Source organism: Heloderma suspectum, chromosome 2 (assembly GCF_057233095.1).
Source record: "Heloderma suspectum isolate Gila_16-S chromosome 2, 16-S_ref, whole genome shotgun sequence".
NCBI lineage: Eukaryota > Metazoa > Chordata > Lepidosauria > Squamata > Helodermatidae > Heloderma > Heloderma suspectum.
The window spans coordinates 104673879-104701752 of NC_139459.1; the positions used below are offsets into that span (position 1 = coordinate 104673879).

The following is a 27874-nucleotide window of genomic DNA, read 5'->3' on the forward strand; positions in this document are numbered from 1 at the left end:
AACTAAGCAAGAGACTGATTCTCGTCACCCTTTGAGCGGATATATTCCCCCAATTCATCGACTTAGATCTAGAAAGAGTTCTATGTCAAGAACTAATATCCTAGAGGGGACCAAAGAACAGAATTGAATAAGTAAATGGAGGAATGAGATTACCGATTCGAGTATTTTAACGAAGGAAGAAATGGCTGCAGGAAATAGCAGCAGCCATTTCCCTTATATAGTTTGGAGGACAATGAACAGGTTGAGGGTAGGGGTACCAAGGTGTAAGATGAATTTATTTAAGTGGGGGCTGTTGGCTGATGACAATATATTATGTGAATGTGGAGAAATCCAAGACCCAGCGCATCTGATGGTGTGTCGATTACTGCCGGAGTCTTGTACTGTTGACAATCTGCAGCAAGCTAATGACAAAGGTGTGGTGGTGGCTACATTTTGGCAGAGCAAAGTTTGATCTGGATACAAAATAAATAAAACTTGCTAGAATTCTGAGCCAGGTAGGTTCCTTTCCAAATCCAAACACACTTTGTGGCTGCCCATGGCTACTGCTCCAATAGCTAGAGCTTCCTCTAGGACCTCTTGGGATGTAAGTTGTCTTTTTGCAAACAGGTACATTTGCAAGGCCTCATCATAAAGGCCATGTGTAGCATCTCCTTTAAATCTTGAAAACTGTAGTGCTGTGCCAAATGTTTAACCGTAATAATATACAATAAATACGCTCTGTCGGGCCCTGATTACATTTAAAGAAAGAATTATGTTGTGCTCTTTCATATGGTTTTGTGAAGTAATGCCCTTGCAAGGTAGCCAAAATATCCTCATGTAAGTCGAACATAAGTCTTCAATACTTTCTCCTCCTAAAGAAACAGACCCTGTAAAGCTGACCTGGAACTTTCTACCACTTGGGAAAGTAGGTAGTGCAACATAGTATTACTAATGCCTGCTAAATTAAGCTCTGTTAGGATTCTTGTTTATTCAGAGTTATCTAAGGTATAATGTATAGCAAAAAATCTAACAAAACAAAAGCAAAAAGAATATGTGCTGTGAGTTCTTGACATCTTTTCTCATTTATCTCTTATACTTCTACCAGCTATGGGACTCAGATGTTTTTTATATTGTAACCATGAACTCTGCTCTCCATTACTCACCAGCTATTACTTCTACCATGCATGCGTATTTCTGAGGTCAAAGATACCTACTTCCTTCTTATCCATATTCTTAGCACAAGTATTGCAGTTTGTACTAATTGCCATGAGACATTATTCAAAAAAGTGTAACCTTTCCAATAAAGATTTCAAGGCTATATTATTTACCCTCTATTTATATTTACCTTTAAAGGGTTCTTTTACATCTTAGCTTACCAGCAATTTATCCAGTTTTTTTTTTTTTATTTCACAGTTTGGAGGTGATCTCTTTCATTTATAGGCTCCACAGGGATGTGTAATTGGATTCATATGGGTGGGAAAAGGGGTGGGAGGTAAAAGGAGTGAAATAAAGAAAAGTGTGGTTTGAATTTTTGTGTTTTATAGAAGCCTATATAGAGAACCCTTTGAAATGCTGACCTGAATACAAACACAAAATAAGTATATACCTTCAAAACATATGCCAACAAATTTGGAACACTCAACAGTGGCCACAAGACTGGAAAAGGTCAGTTTGCATTCCAATTCCAAAGAAGGGCAATGCCAAAGAGTGTTCAAACTACCGTACAATTGCGCTCATTTCACATGCCAGCAAGGTTATGCTCAAAGTCCTACAAGCTAGGCTTCAGCAGCATGTGAACCGAGAACTACCAGAAGTACAAGCTGGGTTTCGAAGAGGCAGAGGAACTACAGATCAAATCGCCAACATTCGCTGGATCATGGAGAAAGCAAGAGAATTCCAGAAAAACGTCTATTTCTGCTTCATTGACTATGCTAAAGCCTTTGATTGTGGGGATCACAACAAACTGTGGCAAATTCTTAAAGAGATGGGAGTACCAGACCACCTTACCTGTCTCCTTAGAAACCTGTACGAGGGTCAAGAAGCAACAGAAAGAACCAGACATGGAACAACCGAGTGGTTCAAAATTGGGAAAGGAGTACGACAAGGCTGCATATTGTCGCCCTGCTTATTTAACTTATATGCTGCAGAGTACATCATGAGAAACACCGGGTTGGATGAATCACAGGTCGGAATTAAGATTGCCGGGAGAATTATCAACAACCTCAGATACGCAGACGATACCACCCTAATGGCAAAAAGTGAAGAGGATCTAAAGAGCCTCTTGTTGAGGGTGAAAGTGGAGAGTGCAAAAGCTGGTTTGAAACTCAACATTAAAAAAACTAAGATCATGGCATCTGGCCCCATCACTTCCTGGCATATAGAAGGGGAAGAAATGGAAGCAGTGACAGATTTTATTTTCTTGGGCTCCAAGATCACTGCAGACGGTGACTGTAGCCATGAAATTAAAAGATGCTTGCTCCTTGGGAGGAAAGCTATGGCAAACCTAGACAGCATAGTAAGAAGCAGAGACATCACCTTGCCCACAAAGGTCCGTATAATCGAAGCTATGGTTTTCCCAGTAGTAATGTATGGCTGTGAGAGCTGGACTATAAGGAAGACTGAGCGCCGAAGAATTGATGCTTTCGAACTGTGGTGCTGGAGAAGACTCTTTCGAGTCCCCTGGACTGCAAGGAGGTCAAATCAGTCCATCCTAAAGGAAATCAACCCTGACTGCTCTTTGGAAGGACAGATACTGAAACTGAAGCTCAAATATTTTGGCCACTTAATGCGAAGAGAAAACTCACTGGAAAAGACCCTGATGCTGGGAAAGATTGAAGGCAAAAGGAGAAGGGGATGGCAGAGGATGAGATGGCTAGATAGCATCACTGATGCAATGAATATGGACTTGAGCACACTCCGGGAGAGAGCGCAGGACAGGAAGGCCTGACGTACTATGGTCCATGGGGTCACGAAGAGTCGGACACGACTGAACGACTGAACAACAACAACAAATGTCGGAGTTCCCTGGGGAGGGAGTTCCACAGAGTGGGGGCCACCACAGAGAAGGCCCTCTCCCTCGTCCTCACCAGCCTAGCTGTCCTGGCTGATGGGACAGAGAGAAGGCCATCCAAGGCTGATCTTGTTAAGCGGCCTGTCTGGTGTTGCTGGAGGCGCCCCTTGAGATAGGCTGGGCTGGAACCGTATAGGGTTTTAAAGGTCAAAAGCAACACCTTGAATTTGGCCCGGAAAACAACTGGTAACCAGTGCAACTCCTTCAGCACCGGAGTGATGTGATCATGCCGGCAGCAGCCTTTAATCAGGTGAGCCGCCGTGTTCTGCACCAGCTGCAGCTTCCGAACTGGTGGCGGAAGTCTCACTCCAAAGACGACTGGACATGGGCTAGAGCTGTATCTTCAGCCTATCATGTGGTGATGAAGCCAGCAAAAAAGGAATACTATGCTGCCTCTGTCACGTCTGCAGAGTGCTGTCCCAGGAGGCTGTTCCAAGTGGTCTGGAGCCTGGTCGGTCCAGTTGCTCTGGAACCGCTGGAGCATTCTAAGGCCTCCTTGGCAAGGCACTTTGTGGATAAAATTGATCGGATCAGGAGTGTTATTCCGTGAGCCGTGGATACAGTTAGTGAGCAAGAGATGGCCTGTGGCAAACCGGTTTTGCGGGGTCGGTTCCAGCTTTTTCCTTCTGTTGAGGTAGACAAGGTGCTTTCATCTGTAAAGCCGACCACCTGCTTACTTGACCCATCTTGGCTCATTATGAGCTGCAGAGAGAGACTGGGTGAGGGGATCAGGGCGGTGGTGAATGCCTCCCTTGAGGAGAGAGTGATGCCATCAGCCCTCAAGGAGGCAGTGATAAAACTGCTCTTAAAGAAGCCCTCATTGGATCCCCAAGTTTTGAACAACTTTTGCCCTGTCTCGAACCTGCCATTTTGGGGCAAGGTGATTGTGCGGGTGGTGGCGATGCAGTTGAAGGCACACTTGGAAGAAGCCCATTATCTTGATCCATTTCAATCAGGCTTGACTGAGGCCTGGGCATGGGACAGAAACGGCCTTGGTCACTTTGGTGATATGAGGAGGGCTTTGGATAGGGGCAAATGCTCCTTCCTTGTTCTAGACAGCTATTCTGCCTCTTCTTAACAGATTTTATTCTGGTAAGAGAAAAGATGGAAAAACAGGCTATAAATGGAAGATGATGGCATCTGGACCACCTGTAAAATTCCATGAATGAGGCAGTGCAATTGCACAATAAAAGCCACATCTGGAGGCAGCCCAAGTATTATATAGTATTCTAGCCTTAAATTAAGTTTTACAGCAGTGGCGATGCCTTTGATTCATGAATTGTGTATGTAAAGTCAAATAGTATACTTAGTTCTGCGTCATTCCTCCTACAGTCAAATGTGCTGTGACCAAACACCTGCCAGATCTGAGCCCATATGAATATGCTTCATAATGAGCTACCCTATTGAGTGATGTATTAACTCTCCCAACAATCTTAAAATGCAAAGAGGCATTTTCAAGTTATTAGGATGAATTTAAAGATATGCTAATAGCATGATGCTATGTACGTATGTTTACTCAGAAGTAATCCCCTGAAAGTTTACTCTTAGATAAGTTGTCATACGAGTGCAGCCTAAATACCAGCATATTATCTGCTTGCTTAGTTTTTGTGAAATCTTCCTTTTTGAAATGTATATTCCAAATAAGAGGTTGTTTCAGGTGAGACACTCAGATCCGCATCTACCATAACAAAATTTGCATCTGGAAACTTGAGCACTTCTCAGGAGCAATGTTTTGCTTGCCTAGGTATACTAGAAAACAAGGTACTGTCTATACTGATTTTTATATTTTCTTGTAAGTTCTTCAAATGTTTATAATTCCATTTTAGAACAAGAGATGGAAATTCAACTCCCATCATTTTCTCATTTCAGATATGATTGGATAATCACCCCAGATTTAGCAAATCAAGTAGAAGTAATTAGAAGTGAACAAAGCCCTTAAATTCCTCAATTTTCAGCAGCATTATATTTGAGTGCAAGAACAGGCATTAAGTTGGTGTGAAGCATGACGTGCTCCCCAAGACAAGGGCTAACAATCAAAAGACCTTTTATTTTGCATCTCTCTTATCACTGTTGTTTATCAGACTCATGTTTGCTTCATGGAGACCCTGGTAGTCTTCATTGTTCAGTAGAAATCAGATGCCACTAAAATATGCTTCTGAATAAACTCAGCCTGAAGCAAAATAGCTTGATATTTGTTCACCCATGCAGATAAGATTGTTATAAAAACATTTTAGAGGGAATCATAGTTCCTTCAATACCTGGTCTCATATTTCCTATTATTGTAGCATTTAAGAATCTACCTAAAGACTGACATTTATGAAGCTAGATAAGCATTTTAGAGCCACAGAGGGTGCACTATATGGGCCCAGGTGATGTCCTTTTCTCTGGCTGTAACATTAGATAAACAAGCCATTGTAGATCCAGTGCAAAAGTTTGGCATGATGGCCAGAGGAAATCAGGAATTACAACACTTCCAATGCAGCTCATGGTGAAGCCACTACGCTCATGCCACATTCACAGATTGGAAAGGAAAACAGAAAATCCCTCTCACCCACAAGCATATACTACTAGTGAAGGACATCATCCAAACATTCATCACTAAAGGTACGGTCCCCAGGGTTCACAAAAGGAACTGGAATCAATCCTCACTGAAGTTTACCCTACCAAAGTGTTGAACTGAGAAGTATCCCAAGGCTTCAGGCAATCATTATATCTAGAATCCTCAAGGCAAGCACACTCCACCCCTGCTACTTTTCCATTTGTAGCACATGGTGTTCCGAAACAGATTTCCAACCTCTTCTTTGACCAAAACTTAATTTGGCCCTGCAAAAACATACAATACTTTCTCATTTTGATAGAACTTTGCAAAGTAAACTCAGCTGCACTTTGACAGACATAATTAAAAGCACAGTAGAGGTTGTCCTAGCCGGTCTGAGCAGATGACAGGCTGCTATAAGGTTTTCATGGTTTTCAGCTTCTTCTGAGCTCCTTGGGATATGATTTCATTGTTCCAGTTGTGCTTATTGCAAGTTTAGAGAAATGGGAATACTAGTTGTGTAATGTTATGTTGATATATCTCCATTCAAGGATGAGCAAGGATTTAACTACACTTCATTTTTTTTATAAGAATTTACCAAAATTCACAAATTTCTTCATATTCAGGATAGAAAGAACTTGAGATTAAAACATTTGAAAGTGGGAGAAACTGAAACTCACAGATTCCTCCATCCATATATTGCTTAGTATTTAAAAGTCTGGCTTTGAATATTTGTGTATTCAACCATGGTAGTGCTGAATTAGGATTGCTACCTCTTTTTTTTTTTTTACAGACTCCTCAGCCCAATCTACATGGAAACGGAATGAGAAGTGCTTTCTGGTTATATCTGGATTTTCATGAAATCGCTTTGGTCTGTCAGGGTCACATGAAGCAAGAAAAGTGGAGTATACACTACCTTAAAACTTGCTTTCATGGGTCACACAGCACTTTAAACTCCCATACTTCTGGGTTGGGTGGGCAGAGTAGAACTTAATGTTATCAAACCCATAGGTGCTGCTCAGCGAATGAGAGGGGCTTGTTCCCTGCCCCTGTCCACACTTCCCTGCTCAGGGAAGCTTACTGGAAGTGCTGAATTAAACCTCTGTAGTTTCTCCCACACCTCTCCCCTCTCATGCACCATTGGGATATTGTGAAAAATTAAAAGATACTGTGCTATTGTGAATGGGAAAAACAGGCTACATAATCTGAATGGGTGAAGCAGCTACTGCGCTATTGTGAATGCTTGAAAAGAGCTACTGCACTATTATGAATAGGAAAAACAGGCTCCATGCTGTGAATGGGTAAAGCGGCTACTGCGCTAGGATACATATTGTGAATGGGAAAACAGCACTACTCTGATACAGCGAAAGGATGAAACAGCGCGAAGTAGTGTCAAGTGGGGAAGCAAGCCTGTGTCCTAAAGCACCCAACTGCAAATGGGGAAAAAGGGGCAGCCACACCCCTTGGCCAGGTCACTGCCAAGTCACAGTGGCATGCCCAGGATTTAATGTGGGACAGGGCACACTGAGGTAGAACTCCGCAGGAGCCACATATAAGGAAAAAATATGCACTAAAACAACTTTCCAAAAATGCACCTTTTCCAGAGGGAAGCTGCAGGGTTGCTATGGATTAGGGACAGCGTCATCTGTCACGAACAACCTTGATGTGCTGTTGCTCTGCACTAATCAGCTGTGTAGACTGGGCCTCACGGATTCCTCCATCCATACATTGCTTAGCTCTTAAAAGTCTGGCTTTGAATATTTGTGTATTCAACCATGTTCATGCTGAATTAGGGTTGGTACCTCTTCTTTCTGACAGATTCCTTGTCTTTAATAGCTGTATGGCAGGAAGTACAACAAATTTACAAATGTCTTCATTATCGGGATGGAAGAACTTGAGATATGAATGTGGGAGAAAGTGAAACTGACAGATAATCTCTCTCTATCTTCGTCCTATGTCAGGATATAGATAAGCAGAATTTTGATGACTGAAGACCTCACACCACACTTTCCATCAGGCTGCAGCAGAGGGAGGGATGGGAAGCAGGACCACTCCATCATCTCTGCTGAGACACATGTCCCATGTGGTTCCTTCTCTCCCTGAACCATTTCCATTCCAGCTGATAATTATAAACTATAGGAATTATTGCCTGTGTTTGCTTATTTTCTTCTGCCCTCATTACCCCTTTTTCCTTTTGTGTCTTTTAAGACTGTCAGCTTGCGAACAGGGATTGTCTTGTTCGTAAAAGATGTTATATGAACTGCTCTGGGAGCCTTTTCAGCCGAAGAACATGATAACAATGCTTTGACATTACAATCCTATACATGTCTACTCAGAGGGAAGTCCCACTGAGTGACTTCATCACAGGTGGAACAATGAAACTATGCCCCAAGGATCTCAAAAGAAGCTGTAAACTATAAACATGTCACCTTGTAGCAGATCTGCCCCACTGAGTTCAATGGGACTTACTCCCAGGTGAGTACTGGATTGCAGCCTAAATAAATAAATATGTTTAGAAAACAGAGGTTTCAGTGGATGTAGTGCATAGGTTTGGTGACTGAAAAGTTCTTTTTCTGTAATATATTGAAACTATTTTGTTGTAGTGTATTTTATTAGTGAACAACAAGCAGAATCAACTTCACTGAAACTGTTTATTTCTCTGCATTTAAACTAATACAATATTTGGATTGGTCTCTTTGGTCAGGTTGGCTATTAAGAATGACATTTCATACAGATTAGAGAGTAGCACTGCTGCCATACAGCATAACATTATGCCTTGTGACTGCACATGTTTCATTAGTGCAGCACAGCTCTTTGTATATGCTCATTATGCTGCTGAATGCCCATTGCTTAGGTCAGATGTTGCTGAACGGCAGCTCCCATCCGCTCTAGCCAGCATAGCCAATGGCAAGGGATGCTGGCAGCTGCAGTCCAACAACATTTGGAGGGCCACAGGTTTGCCCAGCCCATCCTGGACACTGGAAGCGAGTACTGGTGGCCCCACATATTAGCCTCTAGGATACATTTTCATTTAGAGATTACTTCACACCCTGCCCAACGGCTAGATAGTTCTCTATAAATATATCAATAATCTTTTGAACAGCTGTTACAGGATCAAAAGGAATAAGATATTTGGAGAACTATAGATTATTTAACTGTATCTGTTTCCTATAGGCCAGTGGAAACCCTATCAGTATTGAGCCCTTTACTGAACAGAGTACAAATTCAACAGCTTTCAAGACACAACAGTTGGAAGTAATGATGTAACAACAATGACAAAAAGGGAGGGGGACAAAAGCCAACCCTCTAATCGCTTTCAAAGTTCATTTTGTTGTTTTTAATTCACAACAATTGGTTGATCATAGTTTCCAACGTTTCGCAACAGTGTGATTAAATTCCTTTAACGCTTCTACCCATCACTAATCCTTTTGCACCAACATCCCTTTTAAGAAAAATTGCTGCACTCCACAGTGTCTGATTTATGCTTCATTTTGGAACAGGAAGTAAGGGGATTAAAGTTGAGGATTAAAACACTTACTCTTTACAGCATTTTTGTGAAGAATGGCTTCTTAGTTGCCATGGGCACTGCTCAGTGACCCTTAGCCTCCAAATGCAGTTCTGCTCGCATTAATGAAATATTTCAATTGGACTCAAAAGAAAGCAAATGAGTTATATTTGAAATACAAGTGTGTGAAAACATAAGTAAGCAAACAGATTACCATTTTCTTGTCTTTATTTTCATTTTTGTAATGTTAACAATGAAATGTGAAATATAATTTTGAAAAAGGGCAACTAGAAACTAAAACTGAACTTGAAAGGCCATCTTTGGAATATGAAATAATAGTATCACAGAAGAAGGAAATACTTTGAGCTCAGTGTTCAGAAGGAGTGCACTCTCAGGCTACTTTTGTCCAATCCTCTGCAATATTGTCTAAAAGTTATAGAATGCTAAAATGTAGTCCATTATGTTTCAATCCATTTTTAGTCTTTCACTTTATGAGAAATAAGAGGCAGAGGGAGTGCTGTTGCTAAATTTATAAAAAGTTCATGCAAAAGACTAATAACATTATTTTTAGAGGTGCACATAAAAAAGAGGTGCACTTAAAAACATTGCCAAGGAATTAAAATAAACACTAAGATTTTTCTCTAAGAAAACAAATACAACAAGCATCTCTGAACAATATGCTTCATCCAACACTTAGTCCTTAAACTGAACAGGAAACTGAAAATACACTAATGCCACCAAAACCTATTTTCAATCACATTATATGGCTGCCAATATTTGCAAAGAAGTGTTCTACAATTTTGCTGTGAGAATGCCTACCATATTGCCCCACAAGCAGAGAGAACTTAACATAGGTTGCATTTGGACAATCAAATCTCAGCTGAGATATCCATGAGCTTCATGTACCCACAGGTAGCAATGTTATTCCCACTTCACACTCCCTTTGCCCGAGTGAGAAAATGAGCCAGGAAACCACAGTTAAGCATAGCTTCCTGTTATGCCCAAAGTGGGAACCATAGTTAATAGCTTCCAACCAGGTGTCATGCCCCCACTGGAGGAATCCTCCTCAGAGGACACGCTAGAGCTCCCACAAACTGAGGGCACCCCAGATCGATCACTGTCACCAGACCAGGAGTTGCCTAGGCCCTCAGAGGAGATGGCTGCAGGTCCATCCCTGTCTGGCAGAGGCTAAGCAACCCCCTGGCCCCCAGGAGCATCATTGCCTCAAGAGACAGGCCAGTAGGCCTCCAGTGAGAAGGAATGCTAGCTTGCAAGGAAGGGCTCTTCAGGAGAAAGTGACTCCTCATGAGTAGGGCTCTGACAAGAGATCTCTAATGTACTACAGCTGAGTCCTGAGGGGTGGGGTAGCGGGGGCTCAGCAGGCTTTAGTGTTAAAAGCCTTCAGTGTCTGCCTAACCAGTGCTGGAAACAATGTCTTTACCAGCTCCTGCTGCCTTGGATCCTGTTTTCCTGTCCTTGACACCTCTGTGCTACTGACCTTGGACTCCCGCTTGTCTCTGCTTCTTGGACTGTGTATTGTATCTGACTGCTTATCTGTGTTTTGACCTTGGCTGCTCTTCAGGCCTCTCTTTTGGATTGCTCCCTCTTGCCTGATAAAACTGTGATTTTGATCAGTGCCTGCTGATTGACATGCTTTTGGATTATCCAGCCATAGCAGGACAACAGACCAGGAAATTAATGTTAACTTTAAACCATGGCTTCATATTTTGGCTTGTATGAAAGCCATTCACCATTAGTTTCCCAGTTTAGATATAACAGAAAGATGTGATTTACTGCAGCTTCCTGGCTTGTTTAACTGCTTGAGTGAAGGGAGGAGTAAAGTGGGTGCAGGAGGCTCACGTCAGGGGTTTTCTTTCCAAAAATTCTGTGAAAGACTCTCCTCCTGAATGCAGTTCTCTGCCTTTAGCTCTCCACTACTCCACCATCACCAGGGTCCCTAGATACAGGGGTGGAGGAAGAGAGTTCCTCAGTGATCACCCCATCTCCCATTCAAATAAGGGCTGCAATGTTCTTACACTCAAAAGGCCTGCTGTTATTATTTGAGCCTACAAAAAGTGGCAGCAGATTGTTATGAAAGGCAATAGAGACACATGGTGAAAGTCCAGCTGAACAAACAGAGACCCCATCTTCCTTCCACTGAAAAGACTGACTTGGTCACCTTAAGGGCCTGCCAGGTGACAGCACAAAAGACAAAAAGAGAGTGAAACCCCAGTTCAAAAGATACTGTCTTTTCCAGTAGTCGCTGGGGAACATAAACCACGATGTCATAATTCTGTGAGCCAATAAAGGGTGTGTGCGTGTGCGTGTGTATGTGTTTTCATTTTCACTTCAGAATTATAGTTTTCAGCTAACTTTACTGTTTAATAAAACCTACAACAGCCAGAGTGACGATTTCCCCCTGTGTCTTGATTGAATAACTGTCAACAATATGCTGAATTCTGAAATTTAGGAAAAATTCCATTGTTCCACTTCCTATGTAAAAAAATTAATAAAAATCAGATATCCAGACACAGTGGAAATATCTTTTTAGCCAGCCAGTGTCATAGTGAATGGTTCTACCTCCATGGGGTCTTAATTTCTTTTTCTTTAATTTCTAGAAAATCGACATGTCTGTGATACAGTAACAGACAGATGTATTGTGGCATCCCTCAAAGGAGCACACCAACTTTGGCAGCATGGCACTAGATTAAAAATAGCCAGTGAAATTCATTTTGTCAGTGTTAATATTGTGCGTTTTCTTCCCAGACAATGGAAAAACTAAAAACAGAGTTGGGGAATAGATTCGTTGCATGTAGAGCACAATTATTATGCATTAGGGTTATGACAGGCACCCAGCACTAAAAAAAAAAAAAAGCTACTCTTTATCCATCTTAAGCATGGTTGAGAGTTGAGACCAATGACAGGATTGCCCTTTTGTTTTGAGCTTTATCTGGACAGCTCCTTAATGGCAGACACTCCATTCACATTGGTACACAGCAAGGGAACGTGTGCCTCTATTTCTGATGCTCAGGCTGTGACTGCCATTGCTTATGTAGTCAAAATGGTACGACCCATGCACAAGAGGGAGGTATTAGTAGACTCAGGGGACCCCCAAAGAGCCCAAGGAAATACAAAGAAAGGGGATGGGTAGGGAAAAGGAAAGTAATATGCAAGTAAAGTCAATGCTCATTATTTAGCTCCTGTTTGAATCAATGCTAGGTAAATCTTGTGATCCATGGACTTTTAAAAAATTACATTTGTCAGTCGTCTATGAATACTAATTTCAGTAATGATGTATTAATAAGCAAAGGGTTATAGACTAGTCAGGAACAAATAAAATACTCAGAATTTAGCACATAGATTTATGTGCAATATCCAGTTCTGAACATTTTAAGATCACTGCCTGAATTCCACTATGTCTCTGATCAGCCAAGAATGGCAGCTTAAACATGCCTTCCTTGCACCAGGTATAAACAGTGAGGACAAATACAGAAGTAGACCTTTGTCCAGTGCTGGAAATCTCTTCTTTTGGATTAGACACTGCTTCGTTTCAGTATCTTCAAAATAGAAGACTTTTTTCTTGGGCAGATATTTAGCAGCCAAGAAAAATATGGAACCATTATGCTATATAATGAACTAAATAAAAAACAGGAAATTCACGATGCTAGGCTATGTTGCTGAGTGTCTGTGTCTCCACTTTGTAAAGTCTGGCTTACTTCATTGTACACTCTTAGTAGATTTTTATTTATTCCCATAGGACAAATAATGATACATATGGGAACAGGAGTGAATCCTGTTTTTAAAAGGACTTATGGAATTGGGATTTCAGACTCTAGAACCATAATCAGAGAATTAACTGAGACTTAAGCCCCCTTGAACAGATGGGAACCATAATATTCACATCTGTAAAGAGGGAATTGGAATGTTCCACCGTAAGAATGATGAAAGCTGTAAGCCACTTTGAGTGCCATTTTTCTTGGTAGAAAGGCGGGGTACAAATCAAATAAATAAAATGAGTACCTGTACATGAAAAGGATTATCATCACAAAGTGTGGAAGTCCAATCCTTCTGAATATGTTTGATGATAACTGCTATTGGTGCTTCCATGTGAATATGCAGTTGTATATACCTAATAGTTCCCTTCATGCAAGCACTTGAATTAGGTGGTTCACTTGAAGTCGCACCATGAGATAGGCCCCACAAGGACATGGAAACAATACAGCTGAACTAGCAAGATGCCCACAAAGCAGTGGGAAAATGTACAGACATCTTTTCTGGGGCTTACATTTATTTGATTGCCTTTCTACATCTCGCAGTGTCGTTTGTGAGCCATTCAGTTCTCTGCTGCGCATTTTCATTTGCCTGCCTTTCCACATGCCATCCACAATAGTGAGCCCCTCATTTTTATGTTATTTGTTCTTATTAGCACAATTGAGACACTTATGCTTGGGATGTGCACTGCCACTGGCTAATACATTTCCTCTGTGTTTTCTGGCTGTACTTTCTGCTCGATATGTCGCTGTTCCTGCCTGCCACAGAACTGGCTTTAGGTCTCAGGAGATTTGATTAGCTTAGACTGCCTCAGTTAGTTAGTCTCAGGCTCACTTTAGTCAATGGTACAGTCAATGCTAGGTAAGGGTGCAATCCTATGCATGTTTTCACAGAAAAAAGGCCTACAGTTCCCAGCATTTCCCAGCCAGCTTACCTGGTTGTGGAATGCTGGGAGTTGTAGGACTTTTTTTTGCCCGAAATCTTTGAATTCCCATAAATGGTATGTACAGCACCTATTTTTCATGTATAGTTGGGGTTTCTAATCATGCAAAGAAGTGTTAGTGCTTTTACAGTGACTGGAAAGGCTCTAACACGTATCTACAAGGGAAGAGGAAGTTAGTCATTGCTCTCAAAGGCAAAGGGCTGCTAGTTTTTCTACAGTCTCCCTAGATATGATATGCATTTATAGTACAAATAGTAAGTAATGCATAGTATGTAGAATTCACTCTAAATTACTACCAAAGCTTTGACTGAATTCCCAGAAGGAAACACAAAATGCTATAATGATTCATTAGGATACTGGCAATATCAGTGTAACCACATGCTGATACAATTACTGAAATCTAGCTGTACTGGGATCAATAGACATTCTACCATTGTAACCAGGATTTCTCAAAATAAGAACTTGGGGTTCATGGCACATTCAACTGCTATATGTATGTATTGCTCCTAATACTTACAATGTGTGCATGGCATTTTGAAGAGCATGTTATATCTTATGATAGCAAAATAATGGCATTTCATGTGCTGAGGGGAGATTTAAAAGGAGGATTAGAGGCAGTCAAGCAGGATATATGAAACAAATCCATGACTAACAGGGTGTAACAGCAAAGGCTCTCATTCTATTCAACTGAATGGTTCCCTAGGGCTGGAGCTATTACTTCACTGTGCTTTTATCACCTTGGAATTTTTATGGTTATTTTTGATGAATTCACATTTTTGTAAAGATTTTTTTGACGTTAAGCCAATTTTCATTTTTAATTAAAGTCATAAATAACCTTAATTCTGACTTTAAAGGTTTATTGTTCCTTACATTTTTATTATAATACTAGGAAATATTTCAAATACCAAAGCATGAAGTCAGTTAGTCAAATAAAGTTCTCAAAGATCTTGTAAGTATACTATAGCTTATAAATGTTATATATTACAACCTAAGTCTTTTGATCAATACAACAAATCCCTTTATTTTCCTCTTCATTCAACAAATGTACTTCCAATTCCAGTTCATAAATTAAAAGGATACGAAAGTAAACCAACAATGAAGCTAAATTATATTCATAACTGAGGGATAAAAGTGCTCATTTCATCTCTCTCTCTCTCTCTCTCTCTGTTGGTGGGAAGAGGCTACTGAACACTAAGGAATGAACAACAGCCTATGAGAAACACAATATTCAGCGCAAAATCACATACCCTAAAGCAATACTAAATGATTATTTAGAAATCATGATATGTTGTTTTAAGAACACAAGAAGAGCCATGCTGGATCAACAAAGGTTCATCTAGTCCAGCATTCTGTTCACACAGTGGCCAACCAGCTGTCCACGGGAAACCCACAAGCAGGACATGAATGCAACAGCACCCTCCTGCCCATGTTTTATATCAGCCTTCTCTAACCTGGCGTCCTGCAGATATGTTGGGCTACAACTCCCATTATCCCCAACCAGCATAGCAGTGGCCTGTAAAAGTTACCTTTTTCCTTGCCTGCTGATCTTTGGAGGAATGGGCCTTTACATGTTTTCTTAGAGAACTTGGATCTGTGTATCGTTTGGTGCATCCTGGGATCTGGCAAGCATACGGTTTCTACATAAATAAACAAAAAGAAAGTGGCTAAGTCACAAGGCTTTGTTTTTCTTTTTTTTAAAAAGATGTTTCTCTAAGGCTTGTGAGTTTGTGATACCAAATTGCAATACAATGACTATAGTGCACAATACCACAAGCAGAATGGCCATGAAATTTATAGCACAGCTAAGAGACAAAACATAAAGCAGGTTAGCAAGAAAGAGAATGTGAACAGTTTGACTTCTATAAGCATATTTCATAATTCTATGTAGTTATATTTTATTCCATATCTTATATAAGAATATATATCAGTTTGAATTTAAACTGGTTGGTTGTGCTTCAGCCTACCCTACCCATTGCTGTACTGATACATGTGCCCTGCATGTATGGATACCAGATGCAGGGCTACTTGCTGGTGCACACAACCAACTAGTGGTACGGCTACTCAGTGTGGCCCCACTTCGACTTACATGTTGGGAGAATGTGTGAGTAAAACTTTAAAATAGGGTTATAGTGAAGCTTTTATGTAAGAAGCAAAAGTGCAATATGGATGGGTGACAGAAAACCTCATACGGGGCCTAGGGCAAGTTATGGTGTATGCCATTGGTGCAAAGAGAGGGAGAGGCAGGAGGGACTCAATTTCACATACTGATCAAATAAACTGTCATCTCTGTTTGTACTTACAATTATATAACCCCCTTAGAAAACTTTGGTATAGTCAGAAATTAATTTCTTTAGTGGGTCAGGTAAAGAAGCTGTAGTAAAGTCCCAGACATAGAAATATAGAAGAAACCTGCTTCAGAAAGAGAGAAGGAAGGGAAAATGTTAGTCTGTGATATGACAGAGAAGGAATAAAAGCAGAATGCAAATTCTACATGTTAAAGTACAAATAATTTCCAGAGATTATTTATTTAAAAGCTTTTGACTTTTCATACACTAATTACAAACATTACAAAAATTACTGTTATCAATATACCTTCTAAAAGAATATTAGAATTGGTTGGGGGGAGGGGGAACTATGTTCATCATGGTTTTATTTCCACTGGTTAGAACTGTGTGCCTTTAGTAGCATCCATCAGTTTCCTTTAGGGATAAAAAAAAAAAAAATCTGTGTAGGAAATCATTTATATACCATAGCATATGGTGCAATTCAAGTGTTTTCCCTATGGGTCAGGGGCCCACTGTGTATTTTTAGGCCTGATCTATGTACTCATAGCAATCACACTCATGCCATGCATCATAATTTATGATATGCATCCTACGTCTGTGTAGAAAGTTGTAATGAATGAAGAATTTTTGAGTTTTCTGCAAGGTGTAAGCCTAATTCAAAACACAAATAAACACATCCCTTCAACTACCTTTGGGTGGAGTCATCTAGCTATTATTCCCATCTATTCTTTTGGTTTTTACTCAGGAACAGCACTAAAGGCTCATGAGCCCGAAGCAGCTCTAGTCATCTCCAAATAGTCTCTATCAAAAGCCAGCCAGCTCTGTGTGGCCCAGATGAAAATCACAACACTAATGCTGATGTGCATCCAGATGTGCGCACACATAGACACTGTGTGAGCCAGAGTCATCTTACTCACATAGGTCTTCCTTGCTGGAATGGGGTACATCTTTAAGGTACAAAACATGGCCAGTGGAGACCTGTATGCTGCTAAAATGGACTTAAACACTTCCTTTGAGAGTTCAAGATCTGAACTTACATATCAGAATTCTATATCATGCTTTGCCCATGATCTGGCATTATAAAAATCCTAATCTGTGTGACAGGAATATATTGTGCATATATCTATCTCCTGTCACGTGAATCTGCCTGTCCTTTAAGATCTGCTGGTGCAGCCCTCTGAACCGCATTCCATTGCCTTCTGAGACATGGTTGGTAGCAACACATGAGAGAGATTTTTGTTCGGCAGCACCCCATACATGAAACTCCCTGCCCTAAGATGTTAGATCATCTTCCTCTTTATTTGTGTTCTGCCAGCATTTGGCGACTTTTCTTTTTAAGCAACTCTTTGATTCAGTTGTCACTTTATTTATCAATTTATTAATTGTCAGTTCTGCTTTTGTAGGGGCTGTTTAACGCTGCTTTTAATCTTGACCATGTTTATTTACTTAGTTGTTTTAGTCATAGATTGCTGTTATTTTTATTTTTGTTGTTTATTATAATATTATGTTAGCCACTTTGAACGTTTCCTTCTTGGAGAGGGAAAACAGGGCACAATTTTTTGTATAAATAGAAATATTAAGAGTTCATTTACTTAAATACATTGCACACTTTTGCAGACTGCATAGACAGGAGCAAAAGGGTTGGTGCATCAATCATAGTTAGACAACTGATGCATACCAACAACATAGTAGAGTATCTGTTTGAAACCCTAACCAGGCCACACACATTGCCATTAGTCTTTAGCAAAAGCTGCCCACACTATCTTAATTCCTGCCCCCCTCAATAATCATAACAGCTAGAAAATTGTTCTTTTCATCCTCCTGTGTCAGAAGCTGCATGCTTCCATCTGTAGTGCAACTGCAGCCATTAAGAAGTTACGGTGGCAATTCTGCACCCTACCTGACCGGAGCATGGTGTGAAGCAGCATCTCAACATCTCCTATGCAGCCAGCATAGCCTCTGTGTTGGGTGTATAGTGTCTCAACAGGCCCATTTCCCCCTTATCTGAAGTCCTTCTGCCCCTCACCATAGAGACTCCACCATCTCTCTCTTACCCAGGTCCCTGCTTCAGGCAGCTGTGAGCCTGAGAGTGGAGTGGGCTGTGAGATGCCCTATCATGGGGCATAGAGGGGCCCTATTTAGAGGGATGGACCTGATGAGAGCCTGGGCATGACAGCAATGCATCGAGAGTGAAGGACTGCGGGAGTGGGGGCTCCCAGGTTCCTAAGAGGCTGCTCTGCATCCTACCTTGTTCACCCTGGATCTAGGATTGCAGCCTAAATGCCTAATAGGCAGCCTGTACCTCTTTGAAACAGTTATAGAAGAAAAGGGAAAGTCCTCTTATCTGCCACAGTGATCTCCTTTGCTGTAACAAGAACTACATTTCAAAACAAAGTGAATAAATTTGGTAACTCCTCTTGCAGGTGGATCCACGATCACCATCCAAACGTCTCCACATCTGACACCTTTTAAAGCTGTATGTTTTGAAGCCAGATTGCATGATAGGCAGCAAAGTCAAAGCAAAATAGCAAAATAAAATCTGAAGCCACATTCTTCCCTTACAGTGTCCAGGTGCGTCCTCTGGTGCTTGGCTCGGTCGCTGGAATTACTGAATGCTTTTTGGCAGCCTGGATGCTGGCAAAGGTAAGGCTTTTCTCCAGTGTGGCTCCTTAAGTGAATCTTGAGATTTTCTAGTCTAGAAAAGGCCTTCTTGCAGCCTTCAAACTGTGAAACAAAATAACATTTCTAAGATTGAATGAAATTGGGGGGAAGGGGAAACACTTTCCTCTCTTCCATGCACAGATGTTGCCTGTGTATTCATATTAATCAGCTAGTTTTCAGGTAAGCCTGTAAACTCTTCAGGAATTACTGTAGAATAAGTTTTAAGAGTATTTTCAAAATTAAGCAAGCAGTTCACAATGATCGAATATTGTTTCTTAGAATGATGTTTAACTGTACATAGCATGCATGGTTTTAGCTGCTAATAGGATTTCAGGCTTAGTTAGCTTATTCCCACATGAGCTATGATTAGGTGAAGAAACAAGAGACCAAATTGATTTCAGTCACATTTTCAAATGGAAATATTCATAACTTCTGAGTTATTAAGCATGGGTTTGAAAGAGGATGTAACACCTTTACCACAATTAGTCATTTTAATACATGCCAAGTTTTTGCCATTTTAAAGCCTTACAACACTCATTGAAAGAAAGCTGAATCATCCAGACTTTCTGGAAGTATTACATTTTTGTGGATTTAATAAAGAAGAGAACTCTGTAATGTTTTTTCCAGTTCCTATTTTTCTTTTTGTACTGTAACATTGCAAATTGAAACTAACTCACAAAGACAATTTTCTGGACCATTAAAATGTACCAGTATTCTTGTTAATAAAACTGTGAACATATTTACATATAGAGTTATTTTTCTTTATAAAGGGTATACAGCAATAATTGAAATTAGGGGTTCAGAAATAGAAAGGTGATGTTTATGAACAAGGGGAACATGAATCCTTATTCTAGAATAAATGTGTTAGTCTTCAAGGTGCACATGACTCTTGTTTTTGCTGTAATAGACTAACATGGCTTCCCACTGGAAAGTGAATTTTTCTGTTAATTTTATTCTGAATGAGTTTGGATATGTAGAAGCTATACAAACATACATGCATTCATAATGAAACTAACATAATTCATGCAGCTTTTGTTTATAAGCACCAACACAAGCCTTTGTATTTCTAAGCGTCTAATTTCAATTAACACTGCAACTACCCTTTATAAAGAAAATCAATACTATAGATTAGGAGAAGGCAACTTGTGGCCCTCCAGATATTTTGACCTATAACTCCCATCATCCCTCACCATTGGCTATGCTGGCCAGGACTGATGGAAGTTGTAGGCCAAAACATCTGAAGGGCCACATGCTGCCCATCCCTGCTATAGATGGCAAACTACATGTTTAGTTGTACTTTTTTTTTCTCTCCAGACTTCTTTCCTTTTGAGAAAATGGAGCTACAGAGGCTGAAATTTGTAGCAGAACATTCCCCTGGAGGAGGGGCTTCTTAATCCTCCCCCCCCCAACTATTTTTCTGCTAAAATTGCTTTCCACAACAGGGAAAGTATATAGATACCTACATCTTTTGCTCTGTGTGGGAAAGGGAAGCAGATGGTGTGTGTGGGGGTATTTAGTAGAAAAACTAGCAGAGGAGAAACAGGTAAGCCCCTTTCCCAGTGGAAAGGAACGAAGGAGTTTGGGGAGCTGCAATCTACACATGACTGAACATGACATGTAGCTTGCCCCTCAAAATGGCTTTGGATGTTAGAAACACACAGCAGTCTTCACAATCCATTGCATATTCAGCTAGCAAATGTTTGTTCTTATTGTCCACAAAGAATAATGTGTTGGAAAGTTATGCAGGGCGTAGATGTGAATACAACTCATGGTGGAAGAAGCAGTACAGGCAGCTTATGTAATATCTGATGCTCTCTAATTCACTCGCCCACTCCCTCATTTGGTTAGCAACATTCTGCAATACTTCCTCAGCTGACACAAAACACAAATGTTGTATACACATAGTCCAAGGTAACCTGATTACTGGAAAAATCTGAAATTCAAACTTTGTCAGTCAAACACACACATACGCACACAATGCAAAACATAAAGTAAACCTGATCAATAACAAGCACCAGTTCACCCAGAGTCAGACCAAACCAAGCCATGCATGCAATGGACTGCAGGGTAAGGCATTGCCCTTTCACACTCTTGAACCATCCTTAGATTGGAGGATGGAGGATTTGCAGTGGCAGCAGGAAAAAAAATCCAAACATGTTGACAGACTATTATTCTATAAGGACTGCATTCTCAAAAAAGAGATTGAGAAGAAGACGTCATATGAAAAAATTGTTCCCTGAGCCTTTTATTTATTCACACAACAGCATCAAAATGAATGAGATTGACTGTGATCAGACAAAGAATTAGGTATACTAATCTGTTTTTAGAGATTGTAGACAAAGCATTAGACCTGAACCACTGCTCAGACAGCTGTTGAATAGTGTCTAAATTTTGCTTTTTTTCTTCCTCCCAATCCCTTTTCCTTTTGTGTTGTATCTTTCAGATTGTAAGCATGAGTACAGGGACTGTCTTAATATTAACCTTTGTAAGCCCCTCTGGGAGCCTTTCTCAACTGAAGAGTAGGGTAAAAATGCCATAAACAAATAAATAAATATGCCTCAGCTTCAGTGTCAGTCTCTTATCTCACTGTGTAGAAAATAATGGTTTATTTATTTATTTATTTATTGCATTTATATCCCGCTATTTTTCCTCTTGCAAGGAACCCAAGGCGGCTTACATTATCCTCCTCCTCTCCATTTTATCCTCACAACAACAACCCTGTGAGGTAGGTTGGGCTGAGAGTCTGTGACTGGCCCAAAGTCACCCAGTGAGCTTCCATGGCTGAGTGGGGACTAGAACCCGGATCTCCCAGCTCCCAGTCCAGCACTCTAGCCACTACACCACACTGGTGTCCAGATTTACCTTTCTGGATTGTTGTGAGGTTGAATGAAAAAATGACAGTCAAGAACCGTGAACACAAAATGACCTATTCAATTAACAAAACAAAAACTTAATTCAAATTAATATAGCATGACAGCTGGTAAAGTAAAACTGTAAGAGTAGTATCCAACAGGGCCGTTCCATCTCCACCAGTTCCATTGCACTCACAGGACCCACTGCTTGTGCAATAGGGAAGTAGCACGTCTTGAAGTAAGTGAGCATTTCTGCTCTTTTCCAGAACTGTTCTGGTCAGTGGAGCTCCCTTCTGCACCCTTTTGAAAGCGAGTGTTTCGGCTCATTTCTGATTGCCTCTGGAACTGCTAGGTTCCCACTGAGCTAGGAGGCCCTGACAGTATTAGATCCTGTCCATAGTAGTCATACTTCATTTTACACCAATATTGGTTAATTAAAATCAATTGTATTACATTTATCAGTACTACAAGCCACAGTTTTTACATATAGGTTATGCTGCTATATGACATCAGTAGAACTTATTTTTAATGTATACATGTGTTCTGGATTAGAGTATTAGCCACAAAAGAGAATATTCTTCCCTATCTCTGCCCAGCCACAAATTAATATAATATAATGCAATATAATATAATATAACAATAAAGGAGGATGTGTGCCTGCCTGCCTGTCTGTCCGTCCATCCATCTATCAGCGCACAGCTCTAAGGCTGCAAAATTAAGGCACCTGAAACTTGGTATACTAAAGAGACTCTAGGTGTGTGCACCTCAGGGTTATTTTATTTTTGAAACACATTAATTTTAAATTAATTTAAATGTGTCTGTGCCTGCAGTATTTGAATTGAAGCCTGCAGTACCATTACCAGTCACTAGGTGGTAGACTTCCCTAACTAGCACATAACTTTGCAGTCAATACAATTTGAAGCCAGGAGAAAGTAGGCTGATATATACAGTTATATATGCATGCCCCTACCTCCTGCTTTAGGGCAGTCCCCCCTGATGGAAATGGAGTGGACAAACCTTCCCTCAGGAGGCTATAGGGGTGCTTATGGCAGGGGTGCCAACAGGCATGGTTTCACTCAGACAGGGCAGGCATAATGTGACAGCTATATAAGTTTGCTTGAAGGCTTTGCTGTATCAAACTAAGGGCTATTCCAACCAATGCGAAGCAGGGTCAATCTGCTAGTCTAAATGACCCATTTATATAAGATAATATAAATGTACCCCATAAGAACATAAGAAGAACCATGCTGGATCAGACCAAGGGTCCATCTAGTCTAGCAAAGCATTTTGTTCACACAGTGGCCAACCAGCTGTCGACCACGAACCCACAAGCAGGACAAGAGTGCAAGAGCACTTCCTGCCCATGTTCCCCAGCGACTGGTGTACATAAGCTTACTGTAGACTTCTGCTCCAGGTCTTTATCTAACCCCCTTTTAAAGCCATCCAACTTGGTGGCCATCACTCCATCCTGAGTTAGCGAATTCCATAGTTTAACTATGTGCTGTGTGAAGAAGTACTTTCTTTCATCTGTCATGAATCTCCCACCAGTCAGCTTCATAGGATGACCCTGGGTTCTAGTATTATATGAGAGGGAGAAAAAAGTCTCCCTATCCACATTCTCCACAACATGCTGCATAATTCTGTACTCCTCTGCCATGTCTCCACTAACCCTCCTTTTTTCCAAGCTAAACAAGCCTAGCTATTGTAACCTTCCTTCATAGAGGAGATGTAATCATTTGGTGTGTTCATCCTATGCTGCGTACAGTGCCACATCGAAATCAGTTATAAATGAAAAGTCTGTTTAAATTACTGTTAAACTGCTAATTCTGGTAGGGCCACCCCTCCAAAGGTCTAGGCTAGTCATGGCTTTGGAGGGAAACATTGTGAAAATGGAAATGGATGACAGCTCTCCATAAAGAAAGACTTTCTGACTCCTTAAGGATCTCTTGTCTCCTTAAGAGTTCCACCTTCCTTCTTTTAAACTTCCCCTTCCCAATAATGTGGGATTTAGGCTGTAGATGTGGGGTGAGTGGCACTTCAGACACTTGGGTTTTAACCACAACAGTTTACTGGTAATTTAAAGCAAGCAAATGACAACAAAAGGTATTTACAGAATACAGCTGAGTTATACAAAAGGCATTAAGAGAAAATAATGGTTGTAAAAACACAAGTTTCTCTACCCTAGATAGACTTCTCTAGGCTACTTTTTCCTGCTCTCTCTTCATGCTCTGGTCTCTCTGATTCTCTCCCTCTCTCTCTCACTGGCTATCTCGCTCCCTTTTTATGCCCTCCTTTCTCAAAACCGAAAGTACTGTTTCAAACCTGGAAAAAGTAAACTTAACTCAGGAAAATGAAACTTAACTGGGGAAATGAAACTATTCTTCTCAGGGATACCACCTCCCAACAAAAAGCCCAAGGCCTATAGGCCAGACCTTTTTACCTTGCCTCTGTAGGCCTCAAACCTTGACAGAGGCAATAACTTATTTCCAGTTTAACAAGTTCTAGGTTCATTAATACAGGCTAGCCCTACCATTGGTAGAGTGAGATATCTGCCTCAGGAGGAAGATTCTGGGGGACAGGTAGGGATGGCAGAGAATTCCACCACGGATCTCGGTGCACTGGCATTCGGCCCCCCGAAATATGTGGCGGAACGGCCTGCCATCCCCCTGCCCCCCGCGGATCCCCCTTGGGATCAGACTTACCTGGGGCGGAACTTCTGGGCGGCGGCAGCTCTGGCGGCGGCTGCGGCAGCGGCTGGTCTTCCGACCGGCTGCTGCCGCTGCCATTTGCAGTTGTTTTTTTTACAGAGACGTGATAGGCTACGTAAGTTTTTACGTAGCTTAAAACGTCTGGGTAAAAAAAAAAAAAAAGGCATACACAAATGGCGGCTATGGCTGCCGCCATTTGCGTACGCTTTTTTTTTACCCAGACGTTTTAGGCTACATAAAAACTTACGTAGCCTAAAAAGACTGGGTTAAAAAAAAAAAAGGCGTACGCAAATGGCAGCGGCTACGGCCGCTGCCATTTGCGTTCCTTATTTTGGGCCGTCTTAGTCTACATAAATATTTATGTAGACTAAGACAGCGAAAATAAGGGGAACGCAAATAGCGTCCGCTACGCTATTTGCGTTCCTCTTATTTTTGCCGTCTTAGTCTACGTAAATATTTACATAAAGACGGCAAAAATAAGGAACGCAAATGGCGGTGGCCATAGTTTTTGGGGGGGTTTTCCCAGAGCCCTCCACGGCCGGAAATCCGGCTGCGGACGGCTCTGGCCTGGCTGGGCTTGGCTGGCTGCTCTGCGGAGCTATCGCAGAGCACAGCCGGCCGCAGAGGATTCCAGGGGGGAGGAACGGAGCACCTCCCCCCCCATCGAGGATTCCGGGTGGAGGGACGGAACGCCTCCCCCCCCATGAACATAATCCGCGAAAGGTAAGTGGCTTTCGTACATCCCTAGGGACAGGGAGTGGCAGAAAGGTGTTGGAAGACAGCTCTGTATGTGTATCACATAGCCTGCCCTGTATCCCCTAAACCAGGGGTAGGGAAGCTCATTCAGGCCAAGGGCTGTATTCAGTTTCGGAGAAGCTCTCAGGGGCCGCATTCCAGTGGTGGGTGGGTCCAAAAGCAAAAGGGGCAGAGCCAAAACACCAAAAACACCAGCATATTTTAAAGCTCTTACTGCCAGTAACTTTCCTAAGTCTTAGGAAAGATATTTCAATCTTTAAGGATAGGGAAAAAAAACTGTGCAAGACCCAGGAAACTATCAAACAACAATGGGCAGTTGGAGGAAAGGGGCCAGGCCAGGGGAAGGGGGCATGGCCTGGGAAACCCTGGATGGCCTGATTGGGACACCAGGAGGGCTGGATTTGGCCCATGGGCCTCAGGTCCCCCATGCCTGCCTTAAACTATCCTGCTGTTCACATGTACAGTAGAAGCAGCCAGCAGTCTGTGCATGGTAGGGGAAGCACCATCTTGTCCCTCACCTCAGGCAGCAAAATGTCTTGGGCCAGCCCTGAGTTAATATTTAAATATCTGATATGGCAGCCTATTACATTCAAAATGAAATCCCTAAAGGAATAAATCTAAAGGGCCCAAGGAATGCAATTAAGCCAATGTTAAAGGTTACGTATCTGCAAGTTAGGCCCGACAAACTCAGTCACTGTAGAGATAGGTCTTGTTTTGTATTAATTAGGGCTGAAATCCCAAGTATATTACTATGAATTAAGTCCCATTGAACTTTAGACTGTACACTCCTTTAGGCAGGGACCTGTCTTTGTCACTTAGGCTACAGTCATGTGCACAATTACCTGGGAGTAAGTCTGTCTGAACACAATGAGTAAACATGCATAGGGCTGCACAGCACATGTACCATTTAGACTTGATGAGGCTGTATGTATGTATGTACAAATTACACACACACACTGACGTCGTGGGAATTATTTCCAAGTAAACATGCTTAGGATTGGGCTTCAAGTTTAGTAAGCCTCCCCATTTCAGCCCTGGCTGATTTTGCTGTTGTTATTGTGAAGAAAGTAAATATTATGACAAGCTTCTTGGAAGAGAAATTACTTCTGAATGCATCAGCTGGTAATAATTTTAAAACCATGTGGAATGAAAGCCATTACAAGAAAAAACCAACAACTTGGGAATTAGTTTAGCAGTGCATCCATTTGTTAGAAAGCAGCTTGCAACTTTTCTGCTTCTCGTTCTGTCCTCCCCTTCTCTTCTTTCCTCAGTATGTTTCAAGATTTGTATAGTTTAGTTTCCAACTTTGTTGTAGCTACCCTGATTCTTCTTACAAATCTTTCTTCTAGATTAAACTTTTATTTTACTTTCAACCCATGTTACATTATATCAGCCTCTGATGATATCCGACTGTATTTATGTTTTTTTAATAACGTCTAAGCAGCACAAGCTTATGCATGTCTACTCAGAGGTAAGTTCCATGAGTTCACTGGAGCTTACTCGCAGGAAAGTGAGTACACACTCATCTGGAAATCTCACTGATCTTAACAGGGCTTAATTCTCAGCGGACCTGCACAGAATTGTGGTGTAAGGTTCTTTTCTATAAAATGTATTCAAGGCAATGTACAACAACAAATCCCATAAACTAATGTTAAAGCAACTGAAGAATAATATAATGATCTGAAATAATCTGAGTCAAGAAACTTTACTACTCCAGCAGGAAATAATAATTCAGTATTAGCCTGGGAAGCAGATCTTTCTTTCAAAAGAAGTGATGTGATAGATATAAAGGTAACCTACAAAATTAGACAGATTTTTAAAAGACCAACAGCTTTGGGACAGGAAATTTTGAGCAGAGAATTGGTAGTCAAAGTTGTGTGTTTAATCTTTTCCCTGCTTGCCATTTCTCCACTAAAAATCTCCCCACCACCACTAAAGCTCCTCCATTCATACGTTCAAAAGGCACATGTATGTCATCACTGCTGCTATACGCATTGCCATAACAATCTGCTGCAAGACACTTACACACCTCTGAATAAAAAGGTTACTGACCAAACATTTACAGGATGATAGATATCTGGTCTTTGCACAAGAACATTTGATTAGCTAATCATAACTGTAATATATCATGAAGATGACTACACAGAGGGTGCAAATTGAACAACTTTAATAAATAAAGCTTACTGAGAACAGGCCATGCAATACACTGCTGCGTGAAACTGAAAGCAGAGTGCCTTCGAGCTGATTCAGGCACTTCCCAGTATGGCAAGCCAGGCGGGCCAACACACTACAATAAATGTTGTGATCAGTCCATCCATGTCCCATAGGGACTGACAATTGTGAATATATTTTGTCATCCTGGAGCCCTTCCCTCATTTAATTGTTTTACCTTTTCCCTTGCTCCAAATGCCCCTGATGTGTCTGTACCTACAATTGGAGATGTGAAAGCCCAGGCAGAAAAATGTGGGGAGAAAGTATTCTCCCCCTCAAGGATCTTTGGAAAATTTGGAAAGGGACGTTTTCACCTCAATTTTTCCAGTTTTTCACCCAAGCCTTCACATCTCTACCCACATTGCTCCCAATAACCCTGATAGTCTCCCTCTTCCCACAAATGGCACATTATGGAGTTGCTTAAGAAACCTAGGTTCAAGCTGCACAGTACACTGGAGCTTTGCATTTGGAGCTCCCAATGTACTTTTCTTTTTAGCAATCACCCATGGCCCCAATTTGGATTGGGGCCATGGTGAGGGAGAGGTCTAATCTATTCCCTCCCCCAGTACTACAGCTTGGTCCATATCCCCCCACCCC

The 27874-nt window shown here is 41.3% G+C and overlaps 1 protein-coding gene across 3 annotated transcripts in view; it reads right to left on the reverse strand.

The window, feature by feature from the left end:
* The window catches only part of GLIS3 (GLIS family zinc finger 3), a 231346-nt gene that overhangs the window by 79716 nt on the left and 123756 nt on the right, over positions 1–27874 (reverse strand). For 2 of the 3 annotated variants that reach the window (XM_084834415.1, XM_084834418.1), the window contains 2 exons: positions 18652–18813; positions 15331–15441 (listed from right to left, as the gene is read on the reverse strand). In XM_084834415.1, the coding sequence (XP_084690541.1) occupies positions 15331–15441; positions 18652–18813 (273 nt within the window). Of the gene's footprint in view, positions 1–15302; positions 15442–18651; positions 18814–27874 lie in introns of all 3 variants that reach the window. The other variant, XM_084834416.1, reaches the window with a different exon arrangement.